Raw genomic sequence first — 12545 nt, forward strand, 5'->3', positions numbered from 1 at the left:
CCATGGGCCATACTGTACCAGTGTGTCCAGATGGTTTATGCTAACAATGTGATTTATAGTGAACATCTGTTTTTGTTTTTGTTTTTTTTTCCCTCTAGGGAGCTAGAGCTTGAATAACCAAGGTCAATCATGCAGGTGCTACATGCCTACATGATTGACCCTCAATAAAAACCCTAGACATTCAAGCTTGAGCAAGTATTGGTTGGCAACACTTTGCATGTGTTTTCATACATCGTTGCTGGGTAATTGTGTCTCACATGACTCCACTGGGAATGGACACTGGGAAGCTTGTGCCTGGTTTCCTCAAGACTTGCCCTGAGTGCCTTTGCTGATTTTATCTTGCATCCTTTCACTGTAATAAATCATAACTGTAAGTATCAGAGCTTCTAAATCCTGTGAGTTCATCTAGTGAATCACTGAGGCAAAGGATAAATGGGGACCTCTGACACATCTTTCTTCGAAGTCAGGGACTTTTCTTGTTTCCAGAAATTGTCCGAACTTTACTACTCTTCTCATTTTTCCCACCATTTGGTAGGGTTTAAAACACCTGGCCAATCCCCCCAGATAACTTAATTGCAAAGTCTGACCTGATCAATACTGACCAAGAGAGGGGCTCCTGGGTGGCTTAGTAGGTTAAGCATCTGCCTTTGGCTCAGGTCAGGATCCCAGGGTCCTGGGATCGAGCCCCACATTGGGCTCCCTGCTCAGTGGGAAGCCTGCTTCTCCCCTCTCCCCCTGCTGATGCTCTCTCTCTCTCTCTCAAATAAATAAAATCTTTAAAAGATAATAATAATAATGACCAAGAGGTCTCTGATACCAACATTTCAAGCAGAGGGCTATGTCTACTTCTCTATTTCATCAGTCAATGCCACCCAGTCCCAGCAACAGACAAGGTCATGTCTGGTCTTGGCTATTGCTTAAATGGCCAAGAAAGTGGCAAAGGCACCTCACCATTTTATATATCACTAAAATCAAGCTGCCAACAGGTGGGGTATGATGGCTCCCAGCAATTTTCTGCTGTCAATCCTCCCATTATCTCCTTCTCAGAAACTGTACACAACTCTGCACAGATGTAATCCCCACGAAGCTGCAAGAGAGAAGCCCTTGTCCTTACCCTACAGTAAGTCTCTTATGTAGGATGTGGCTCCACCTGGGAGGCATGGCATAGATAATTTAGTAGCAACATTAGAAAATGATTTCAATATAAAAAATACACCTAGAGTGAATTCTCCATCAAATTCACTCTCACTCACTTGTACTCTAATAAGCTTTCTTGAATGGGAGAGAAAGAGTTGGAAGTATACTCTATGTCAAAAATTACATAGAACTCACAGCTTTCCTTATATGCATCAAGCATGAAATAACTGTTTAAATTGTAGATTTTGTTAGTTATGTGCTTTGATGCTCTCTGGCTCCTATCCCCACAACTCAAATCTGTAGCCTATTACTTTATTTTCTAAGAAAAGGCTTTGCAATTTCATTACCCTACAGAAGTGGGTAACACGTGTGAAATGCTATGTAAATGACACACACTAGTCTTAAAATGGCTCAGAGTCACAGCACTGGGTAATAGGAAGTTAAATGTATTCCCTATTTTACCATTTCTTCAAGTGAAATTGCATATCTCAAATTTGTACAGAATGTATCCTTGTACTACACTGACATGAGTGGTAACTAAGATAAAGACCAAATCCTCACCTTATACAGGAGTCAAACAGGCCAGTGAAAAATTCTAACACATATTAACATAGGGATTTTATGTTCTTCAGAAAATCTTAACATTTATTTACAAGTCTCGCAAATAGCTTCTCATCTATAAACCACTCAGAGTAATTACATGTTTTGTTGAAGACCAGCAAAAGAAACAGAGACAGTGTGACAGAATCCAATGGACCTGGATAGCTCTCCCTTTCTCTCATTAAAACAAGTATTTATTTGTGTGTGTGTGTGTATGTCTCTGTGTGTGTGTGTATTATATGTATATGCATGTTTTTTAAAAATATAAGGAGCATTTTGGGTTTTTTGTTTCGTTTTGGTTTTTTTTTGAAGTAGGCTCCATGCCCAGCATGGAGCCCAATGCAGGGCTCAAACTCACAACCATGAGATCAAGGCCTGAGCTGAGATCAAGAGTTGGAAACTTAACCAACTGAGCCACCCAGGTGCCTCAAAAGAAGCATTTTGATTTTATAAGCCTATCTTCTGAAAGTGCTGTTATTCTTATTAAATAAATGTTAACTGTTTGGAATCCCGGGCACACACTCAGGTTCATTCCCTTTCTCCTCAGGCAGTTTCCATAATCCACAACATTTTCATTTTAACAGTCCTCATTACTGGTATCATTTAATACTTGAGGGTTTGCTCAAATCAACATCAATCTTGCTGATCCTGCAAACACTTATTCTGTTGACACAACACAGTCTGAATCCATAGCTACTAAATGTAAAAAATTTTAAATTATTCCTTCACCCAACATGTCACCAAGTACTAAGAACACTCTGTCAGTCACTCAGTCCTGTCACAGAGACACAGAAATGGAGAGCCATTAAGCATAGGGCTTTTCATGGGACCCCACTTCTACCTCATATATCCCCTTGCCCACACATACATACTATATCCTCCTGAAGGCATTTAACACCTTAAACTCAACCACTGTTAAGATGAAAACGTTTGCCTGGAAGACATCCTGTTGGATACAACTGACTCATACTTCTTCATTAACAAATAATCTTTTACCACAAGTACCTTAACTAACCAAAAAAGAGAAAAGCCTTGCCCTCAGAAAAAGCAATAAAAACCCATTCAGAATAAAATTTCTTTTTAATTAATCTTTAAATGTCCCTAGATGAGTCTAAATTAAGAAAAAATAATCTCCTTACTTGATTGGAAAACCTCATGCTCACGTTACGCTGATTCTGTAGTGGCACATAGCGCTGCACAGGATCAATGTCTTTAGGACTGATTAATTCATCAGCTGAAAAAAAAAAGAAAGGAAATGACATTATCAAAAATGCATCTGTACAACACTATAAACCAACTAGACCTAATAGCAATAGAATACTTCATCCAACAAGAGCACAATATATATCCTCCCCAATGCACATAGAATATCTTCCATATACTAGAACATAGAATAATCCTCAATAAATTTAAAGAATTAAAATTATACAAAGTATGATTCTGACCACAATAGAATGAAATTAGAAATCAATCAATAGGAAGAAATTTTAGAATTTCTTCTAAATATATATACATATACATATAAACATATATAATTTCTTCTAGAATATAAATAACACACTCCTAAATAACCAATGGGTCAAAGAAGAAAACAAATGGGAAATTAGAAAATAGTTTCTAATACATGTTCTGATGAGATGACTGAAAATGAAGACACATATACCAAAACTTATGGATATAGCTAAATCAATGCTCAGTGGAAAATATGGAGCTGTAAATGCCTATACTAAACAGAAGAAAAACTTTAAATCAGTAACCTATTTTTCCATCTTAAGACAGCAGATGAAAAGAGAAAACTAAATCAAGAGCAAGCAGAAGGAAAGAAATAGTAAAGATTAGAGTGGAAGTTAATGAAATAGAATATAGAAAAGCAATAGGGAATATAAATGAAACCAGAAGTAGATTCTTGAAAAGCTCAAAAGTGGACAAAACTTTAGCTAGACTGACCAAGAAAAAAAGAAGACTCAAATTACTAAATCAGGAATGGAAGTTACGAACATTATCACTGACCTTCAGGATTATATGATAATACTATGAACAAAATGTACACCAATAATTTAGATAACCTAGATGGATACGAACAAATTCCTAGAAATATACACATTACCAAAACTAATTCAAGAAGGAATAGAAAATATAAAGATTTATTTTTATTTATTTATTATTATTTTTTAATTTTATTGTTATGTTAATCACCATGCATTACATCATTAGTTTTTGATGTAGTGTTCCATGATTCATTGTTTGTGTATAACACCCAGTGCTCCATTCAATACGTGCCCTCTTTAATACCCATCACCAGGCTAACCCATCAAATTTTATTTATTTGAGTGAGAGAGAGAGAGCACACAGAGTGAGAGCGAGAGGGAGAAGCAGACTCCCCACTTAGTAGAGAGCCTGACACAGGGCTCAATTCCAGGACCCTGAAATCAATAACCCTGAGCCACCTAGGTGCCCCTATAAACACATTTATAACAAGTGACTGAAACCTTCTGGAAAAAACAAACAAAAAAATAAAAACCCAGGACATCATGGCTTCATTAGTGAATTCTATCAGTTAAAAGAAGTAAACCAATCTTTCACACACTTTTCCAAAATAGTAGGGGAAATGCTTTCCAACTCATTCAAAGAGGCCAAAACTACAAAATCAAAACATAAATAACAAAGAAAAGATGAGATAAATTGAACTTTGTCAACTTATAACCTTGTGGACCTCAAAGGACATGATGAAAAAAGTGAAATAACCCACAGAATGGGAGAAAATATCTGCAAATCATATATCTTTAAGGGACTTCTGTCTTGAATATATATAAAAAATCTTATGACTCAATAAAAAAAGACAACACAATTTAAAAATGGCCACAGTACTTGAATAGATACTTCTCCAAAAAAGATACACAAATTACCAATAAGCACATGAAAAGATGCTCAACAACATTAAGTCATTTGGGATATGCTTATCAAAATCATAATGAGATACCACTTCATATCCATTAGGATGCTATTATCAAAAAGCAGATAAGAACAATGGTTGGAGAGGATGCAGAGAAACTGGAATCCTCATACATTGTTAGATGGAATGCGTTACGGTACAGTTACTTTGAAAAACAGTCTGGAATTTCTCAAAATGTTAAACACAGAGTTACCATACAACTCAGCAATTCTACCCCTAGGTATATACCCAAGAGAAATGAAAACATGTCAAACAGTAACTTGTACATGAAAGTTCACAGCAGCATTATTCATAAAAGCAAAAAAATGTAAACAACCCAAATGTCCATCACCAGATGAATGGATAAATCAAATGTGGTATGTACATACAATGGAATGTTATTTGACCATAAAAGGAATTAAGTGCTGATAAGTCAATGAACCTTGAAAACAGGCTAAGTGAAAAAACCCAGTCACAAAGGCCAGACATTATATGATTCAAGGTATATGAAATGTCCAGAATAGGCAAATCTACAGGGATAGAAAGTAGATTAGTGAGTGTCCAGTGTTGGGGGAAAAGGTGAATGGGGAGTAACTGGGTATGAGGTTTTTTGAAGGGTGATGAAAATATTCTAAAATTGTGGTGATGGTTGTACAACTCTCTGTGAATAAACTAAAAACCACTGAATTTAAACTTCGAATAGGTTAAGAGATAGTATGTAAATTATACCTCAATAAAGGTGTTCTAAAAATAATGTATTTGCATTCTCTCAAGAAAGGAAATCAGTTCATGAAGGGGAGACAAAGTGTTTCCTGATACTAAATTCTAGAAGATTTCTGAGGGCATTTTTCCTGGGGCACTAACCAGCATGAAAGCAATGGCTTCAACTGCTATTGTATTGTTGTGCTGGAAGCCCTTTCACCTGGTATTTCCTTGTGGCAACTATGGATAAAATCCAAGGACGTAACAATGAAGGCAGTTTAGAGTGTTTGGAAGGAGAGGGTAAGGAGAAGGTCTGCTGTCTTCTGCTGTTAACACCCCTCAGAGAGATTCAGAACCTAAGGCTCAATGGAGCAGGGATTCTCCATGGACGTGGAGAGGACTATGCTAGGAAGGTGTGGTGGGAAGACACTGAAATGTAATTCTGCATAACCTCGTTGGAGTGCGAGATGGCAGTATCTATGCAAATTTACAGCAGGCATACTCTGTCCCAGCAACTGCACATCTATAAGGTTATCCTAGTTATACTCAGACATGTAAAGGTAATTGAATAATAACATTAAAAAAAAAAAAAAGAATTTAACTTCTCCCAAAGTGAATCAGCACAATTTTTGCTGCACTTAAGCTATGAAAATGTCTTCATTTCATATTTGATCTTCAGTTCTTTACTGATTACATAAAAATGACACCATGCTGAGTTTCCTATAAATTCACCTGTGTATAAAATTTAGTTTAAAAAAAAAATACACCTCATTTTCCATAGCTTTTTAGGTACTTTTAGTCAGTGAATAATTCTGAAAAACAGAGCAGAGAGTCAACCACAGAAACGCTTGTAAATTTCTTCGCAGCTGGGGTTATGCTTCTCATTATACAGGTATTTCTATTCCGGTTTAACTTGAGGGCACATGAGCAAGGCTATCCACTAGACAAAATCACCAAAGGTGTTTTTCATAACTCTTGAAAGATGTTTTTAATAATAATAAAAGTGATATTACTGATAGCATGACAAGAAAGAGGAGGAACAGCACGGCCACAGCTGCCTCTGCCACAGGAAGCACAGCAACGCTCACACGGTGCTGACTATGTTCCTCGCCTCATTTGAGCATTTCATGTAAACTAATTCATTAATCTTCACCACAACCTCGTCATTTTACAGATGACAAAATGGAGGCGTGGAGGGGCTGAGCCACTTGCACACAGCAGGTAAATGACAGAGTTTAGATTCAAGCACAGTCAGTCTCTCTCTCGAGTCTGTGCTCATAGCCCAGACTAATCTTACCCTTTAAGAACACTGACACTGTACACAACACGGATGGAAAAGATACCAAGAGGAGAAAACATTAAACAAATAATTTAGACCTTGACAGGTTATATTTTTCCTATTCAAATCACAGAACATTCTTCTCCTCTGAAAAAAGTATACTTTTGCAAAATTTAAACCAAACCAATATAGGCTTAATTATGGCAAATACCGCCATATAATTTCTATTTATTAATATCAGTTGAGCTCATGATGCAGGGTTGATTAGTACAGTGATATTCTAAATAGCACCAAATTATTCCCTATCTCATTTGTCTGATCACTGAGATGTGAAAAAATCTCCACTACCAACAAGCATTTTACATAATTAATGTTTCACTGTCTTTCTACAGAAATGAAATTCTATCTTTATTATTTTGTTATTTATAAATGATGACAGAAAAATTAAGAAATCTTATATCCTTGGAAAGAATAAATGCTAATCTATTAAAATTGATATGGATCAGTTAACCAAGTCTCTTGAAAACGCTTATTTCTTTGCATTTCCTTCTCATTTCTCTATTTGTACTGCATCTATATATCTAGTTTGACATTCCAACTTATACCACGTGCTCATCTATAACCCCACAGGCTGTATGGCTATTCCCCATTTTCTAGCACAGCATCTGCCATATAGTAGGTATTGTAAATTTTTAAGAGACTTATTAAACAAAATAATAAGCTGGTGGGTTAGCAAATTTGGAAACATCAATTGCTGTAATCATTGCTTTAATTTTCATAATGGTAAAAGTGACTAATGTCTCAAAAGATCAGGTTAATGGACATTTTTTTTTTTACTTCATTGATTTTTAACATTCAGGAGGCAAAACAGAGTTCCTCACTGTGCCGATTCCCTGGCACTGGCTTTCTAGTGAAGAGTGAAAGCCTGAAAGAACTTGTGCCCGACCAACTACAGAATATGTAAAATGAAAATAAGGGAACAAGGATAAAAGAGCAATGGCTTTCTACATTTCACAGTATGGTACCAAACCTCACAGATAATCAAGCATTTCTATAAATAGGCACAGCTGTCCTTAAAGACAACAGATTAGGTTCATTAATATTTGTATGTTTTGGTGTATAGAAATTTTATGAAAAATACACCGGGTTTACTTCGGTCATTATTGAGGGTAAAAAGAAAACATCAAGAAGAATTTTTGTTTCTTTAATAAAATGACAATTCAAAGGAAATTTAACAGAGCAAGTATTTTTTACCATGACACCAAAATTATAGAGGACACACTAAATAGGCTCAGCAGATAATTTATAGGGTAAAATTATGTGCTTCAAAGCCTGATTCTCAGCTGCCGTGACACATATTAGTAACACATGTATTAAGAAATAAGCTACAGAGAAAAAGAAAATGTAGATCCTCAACCTCATACACTATACCAAAAAAAAAATTCAAATTTATAAATGTTTTTAACTCAATTGACTAACAGGGATGGATTTCTTAAAATTAAATGTTAAATTCCATGGCCAGAATTAAATTGAAAAATAATGATAGATCTAATTATATAAAGATTTTAAATTTTGTTCATCAAAAAGCAATGCAAAAAAGTTCAGAGGCAAACAAACTAGGAAAATACCAAAGAGGTTTAGTACACCTAATATATAAAACATTCATGCAGACTGGTAAGAAAACCCATAAAAATCAAGGTTAAATGGGCAAAGCAAACCAGACAATTCATAGAGGACAAAAAAATGACTAAGAAATATATTTTTAACAATAAGCATGTAAATGAAAACAGGATACAAATTAATATCTTATTAAGTTAGCATGGTTTTTATCTTTAATGAGCATACTTAATGCCACAAAGGTTAGAGGTGATACAATCACCCTGCAGACTCCTGAATAAGTCAGTAAAGTGTCAGTCGTGGGCTATGTGACCTTGGGTGAGTTGCTAAACTCTTCTGAGCCTCAGTTATGACATATGGTATCCATCTCATAAAGAAGCTAGGAGAGTTACCTAGTATAATACTTACAAAGGACAGAGCACAGAATCGGATACATTTTAAGGCAGGTATTATTAGTATTTCTGGGAAACAGTCTGGCAGTATATATGCAGTCTTCTCAGACTAGGCATCACTGCTTTTATAGTCAATTTTACTAATATATTTAAGCATGGGATCATAAATTTTTATACAAGTTTTCTAGCCCTAGTAGAAATTCAACTAAAAAGTTTAGTTTTAAGAAAGCCAGAAATTTATATAATAAGCTAAAGGAGGAAAATGTTCTTAGGTGAAGATTTTAAAGGCATAATGTGTTACATACACTCTCAAGATGTTTATAATGCCGGCTGCACAGAAATCCCACTTTAGGGCACTAGCAGTCACACAGATACCATGAAAAAGATAACAAAAGTGCTTAGAAATCGATGTCTTTCTGCTTGAAGTTTCCTGAAGTGTAACAGCTGGGAAATCTCTCAGCAACCACAATGTAGAAATATATCTGTATAATCTTATCTGTTCGTTTTATCTTTAACTGATCAGTACCAAAACCATGTGCTATACGGAGGAAGGAGTCAACTGCATTTGAAGTCAAGAGACCAATGAAAATCAAGACCAGTTTCTTATGTCCTCATGCACACTAGGGGGCACTTGATCACTAACTTTAGCTTTAAAAAGCATTAGATTTCCAGGTTTAATCAGTAGCTTTTATATCTGATGTCAACTGGGCAAAAAATACCGTGATTGAAATCAAATGCAAATGGACTCACCTTAGTTACAAACATTGGAATAAGCAAGTAGTGTATCAGAATAACTAGGCTGCCCTCAGAGAGACAGATAAATTTCCTACGTTGTCACATTCTTGCTGTAAGAGCTACTCAATATCAGTGCCTAGCATACAGTAGGCCTCTACAAATAGCTGCTAAATCACGGAGAAGATGAATGGTTAAGTAGCAACTAGGGAAGCATTTTACTCTTGTGATGTTTTGTGGCTATGGGGGTACCTACAAGGAGGGCGCATGAGCACCCTGATTTGCCTGGTTAATAAGAACTATGAAATACATTTTAACAAATTCTCTCCTAAATGGCGGCTGAGAGAGGGAGGGAGGGTAGAAGGAAGTACAGGAAATAGAACCATTTAAGTATGTATCTGTCCTACAGTAAATGCTTATGTATATTTTTTCATCAGTTAATTCTTATAAAAATAAAGAAACTGATGATATGAAAGTTAAGAAAATTCTTCAAGTCATGTAAGTGGTAAATTGTAGAAACTGCATTGAAATCCTGAACTGTCTAGTTCCTTAAGTTTATGAATCCAAAACTGTTCATCTTTCCATCACAGTCCAAGAAAAAGATGAAGAAAAGAAAAAAAGGAAGAGAAACTAGCAGAGAAGGAAGTGAAGGAAAAAGATGATTATATCAGAGAAATAATCTACATCAAATGGTTGATTACAAGTGTGCTAGGTGTTAACAATCATTTAAAATATAGTTTCTACTGGAAAATAAATTGGATTCCAAATAATGACTTACCAAAGAACATTAGACACCCAAGAAATTAAGTTGGGACCTTTATATGTATATAACATTTTGAATATTTTAAAGTACCTCTATATCTATTTTATCACTTTAAAAGTCCTTTATTAACACTCCTAGGAAATTCAATAACACCCACCTCAAAAAGAAAAAAAGAATCCTTTGTGAAATTCAAGAAAATTTTCATTCACCTGAATATTCTGGGAGTTTGTGTGTGTTGGAGAGAAAGTTGTAGTTAATTAAAATTGCTCAATATTTTCAGGGCACCTGGGTGGTGCAGTTGGTTGAGCATCCATCTCTTGATTTCAGCTCAGGTCATGATCTCATGGGTCATGAGATCGAGGCCCACATCAGGCTGTGCACTCAGCGGGGAGTCTGCTTGAAGATTCTCTCCCTCTGCCCCCCACTCTTGCATTTTCTGCTTCTAAAATAAATTAAATCTTTAAAAAAATTGCTCAATATTTTCAAGTTTAATCAGAGAACATGCCTTGTTTTAACTCTTGTTATTTATTATTAGTGTTTTCAAAGTATCCATCCTAAAAAAAATTCTTCCATCCACCTATTTTAAGTTATAGAGTATATAATGCTCTAATCTTTAATGATTTGGCATCTTATAGTGGTGCCTAAATGAAGGTCATGATCATGAATGTCTATGTCTGATGTATACAGGATAAGGAAAGTTAACTGCATATATGTTGAAAAGAAAAGCTAAAGTCTAGAAGTCAGATATTTTTTAAAGCTAAACAACTGGTATGTTAGTTTCTCTTTTTAAAAACATTGAATAAGAATATATATTAAAATTAAGTAATGGCTTTGGGGAAGTTTTAGAGTAAGTTATCATTAACTTTGTTATATTTCTCATTTTCTTAACCGCAAAAAAATTCAATCCAAAGGTCATGATTTTCAAGTGACTTTTTATGTGATAAATACTTTTAATGTTATTTTTGCAAAACACTTAAAAAGGTACTTCCCAAAGATACAAATGTAGTGATCTGAAGGGACACCTGCACCCCAATGTTTATAGTAACAGTGTCCACAATAGCCAAACTATGGAAAGAGCCCAGATGTCCATTGACAGATGAATGGATAAAGAAGATGTGGTTTATATACACAATGGAATATTATGCATCCACAAACACCCCCCCCAAAATCTTGCTATTTGCAACAACATGGATGGAACCAGAGGGTATTATGCTAAGCGAAATAAGTCAATCAGAGAAAGACATGTATCATATGATCTCACTGATACGTGGAATTTAAGAAACAAAACAGAGGATCATAGGGGAAGAGAGGAAAAAATAGAACAAGATGAAACCAGAGAGGGAGAGAAACCATAAGAAACGCTTAATCACAGGAAACAAACTGAGGGTTGCTGAAGGGAGGGGGCTGGAGGGATACGGTAATTGGGTGATGGACATTAAGGAGGGCATGTGATATAATGAACACTGGGTATTATGTAAGGCTGATGAATCACAGGCCTGTACCTCTGATACCAACAATACATTATATGTTAATTAACTGAATTTAAATTAAAAAATGTTTTAAAAAAAGGTACACTGTGTTCTACAGACTGATCATCTCTTACATGGACAGTTTCTAAATTTCCAAATTCCAATAACGATTAAAGGTATAGCTAATGATCATTTTATTCTAAGACAAGTCAAATGTTATACCTTAAAATATGTCTTACCTGGTTTAAAATAAACATGTTTATAATTTATTGACCTATTTTATAGCAACCACTGATTTTCTTAAAATCTAAATTTTCTAAAGAAAAAAATACTGTAATAATTAACCATTTTCTAAGAATACACTGGGTAGTTCAGGTCTTAGGCCAAGAAACAGCATATTGAGTCTTTTTCCTCTAACAATGGGATGAAAGTCACATAATTTTGTTGGATAATTATTCATTAGGGTATATATATATAAAAGCAAAATATTGTTATTAGATTTCACTGGATACAAACTGGCCTGAATTAGTAAAAGTCACATATTATAGAATAATTTCAAAGATTTACTGTTCTATTATTTTCAGATAACTCCAATTAACTGCCCACAAAATGCTGTCAAGCAGATATCCAACCAAGCCTCCTTTAATGAATAAATAAGACTTTGTTAGTAAATAAGGTGCCTGGAATCTCAATTAACATCCACAGAAATGTGATGTTCTTGGGGGCAAGTAAACAACACTTAAGAGCAACTAAATGATTTAGTCTTCCGAGATCTTACTCATCTTAACCAAGTGAGTTTGTTAACCAAATGACACACAGCTAGGTCACAGTGCTAATGAATATGTAGCATCTCTTTTTTCAGCAGGAGAGAAAGTATGTGGTTTCATAGTTTGCAACACACATTTTGTATGTTCTTAACTGC

At 35.1% G+C, this 12545-nt stretch overlaps 1 protein-coding gene across 6 annotated transcripts in view; it reads right to left on the reverse strand.

Annotated features, from left to right (window-relative positions):
• The window catches only part of PHKB (phosphorylase kinase regulatory subunit beta), a 318702-nt gene that overhangs the window by 109507 nt on the left and 196650 nt on the right, over window positions 1-12545 (reverse strand). For all 6 annotated transcript variants that reach the window (XM_064580840.1, XM_064580837.1, XM_064580838.1 and 3 more), the window contains one exon: window positions 2877-2971. In XM_064580840.1, coding sequence (XP_064436910.1) covers window positions 2877-2971 — 95 coding nt within the window. The remainder of the gene's footprint in view (window positions 1-2876; window positions 2972-12545) is intronic.

This window comes from Mirounga angustirostris, unplaced genomic scaffold (genome assembly GCF_029215605.1).
Source record: "Mirounga angustirostris isolate CCGP_5_RB_7025 unplaced genomic scaffold, mMirAng1.0.hap1 SCAF_16, whole genome shotgun sequence".
NCBI lineage: Eukaryota > Metazoa > Chordata > Mammalia > Carnivora > Phocidae > Mirounga > Mirounga angustirostris.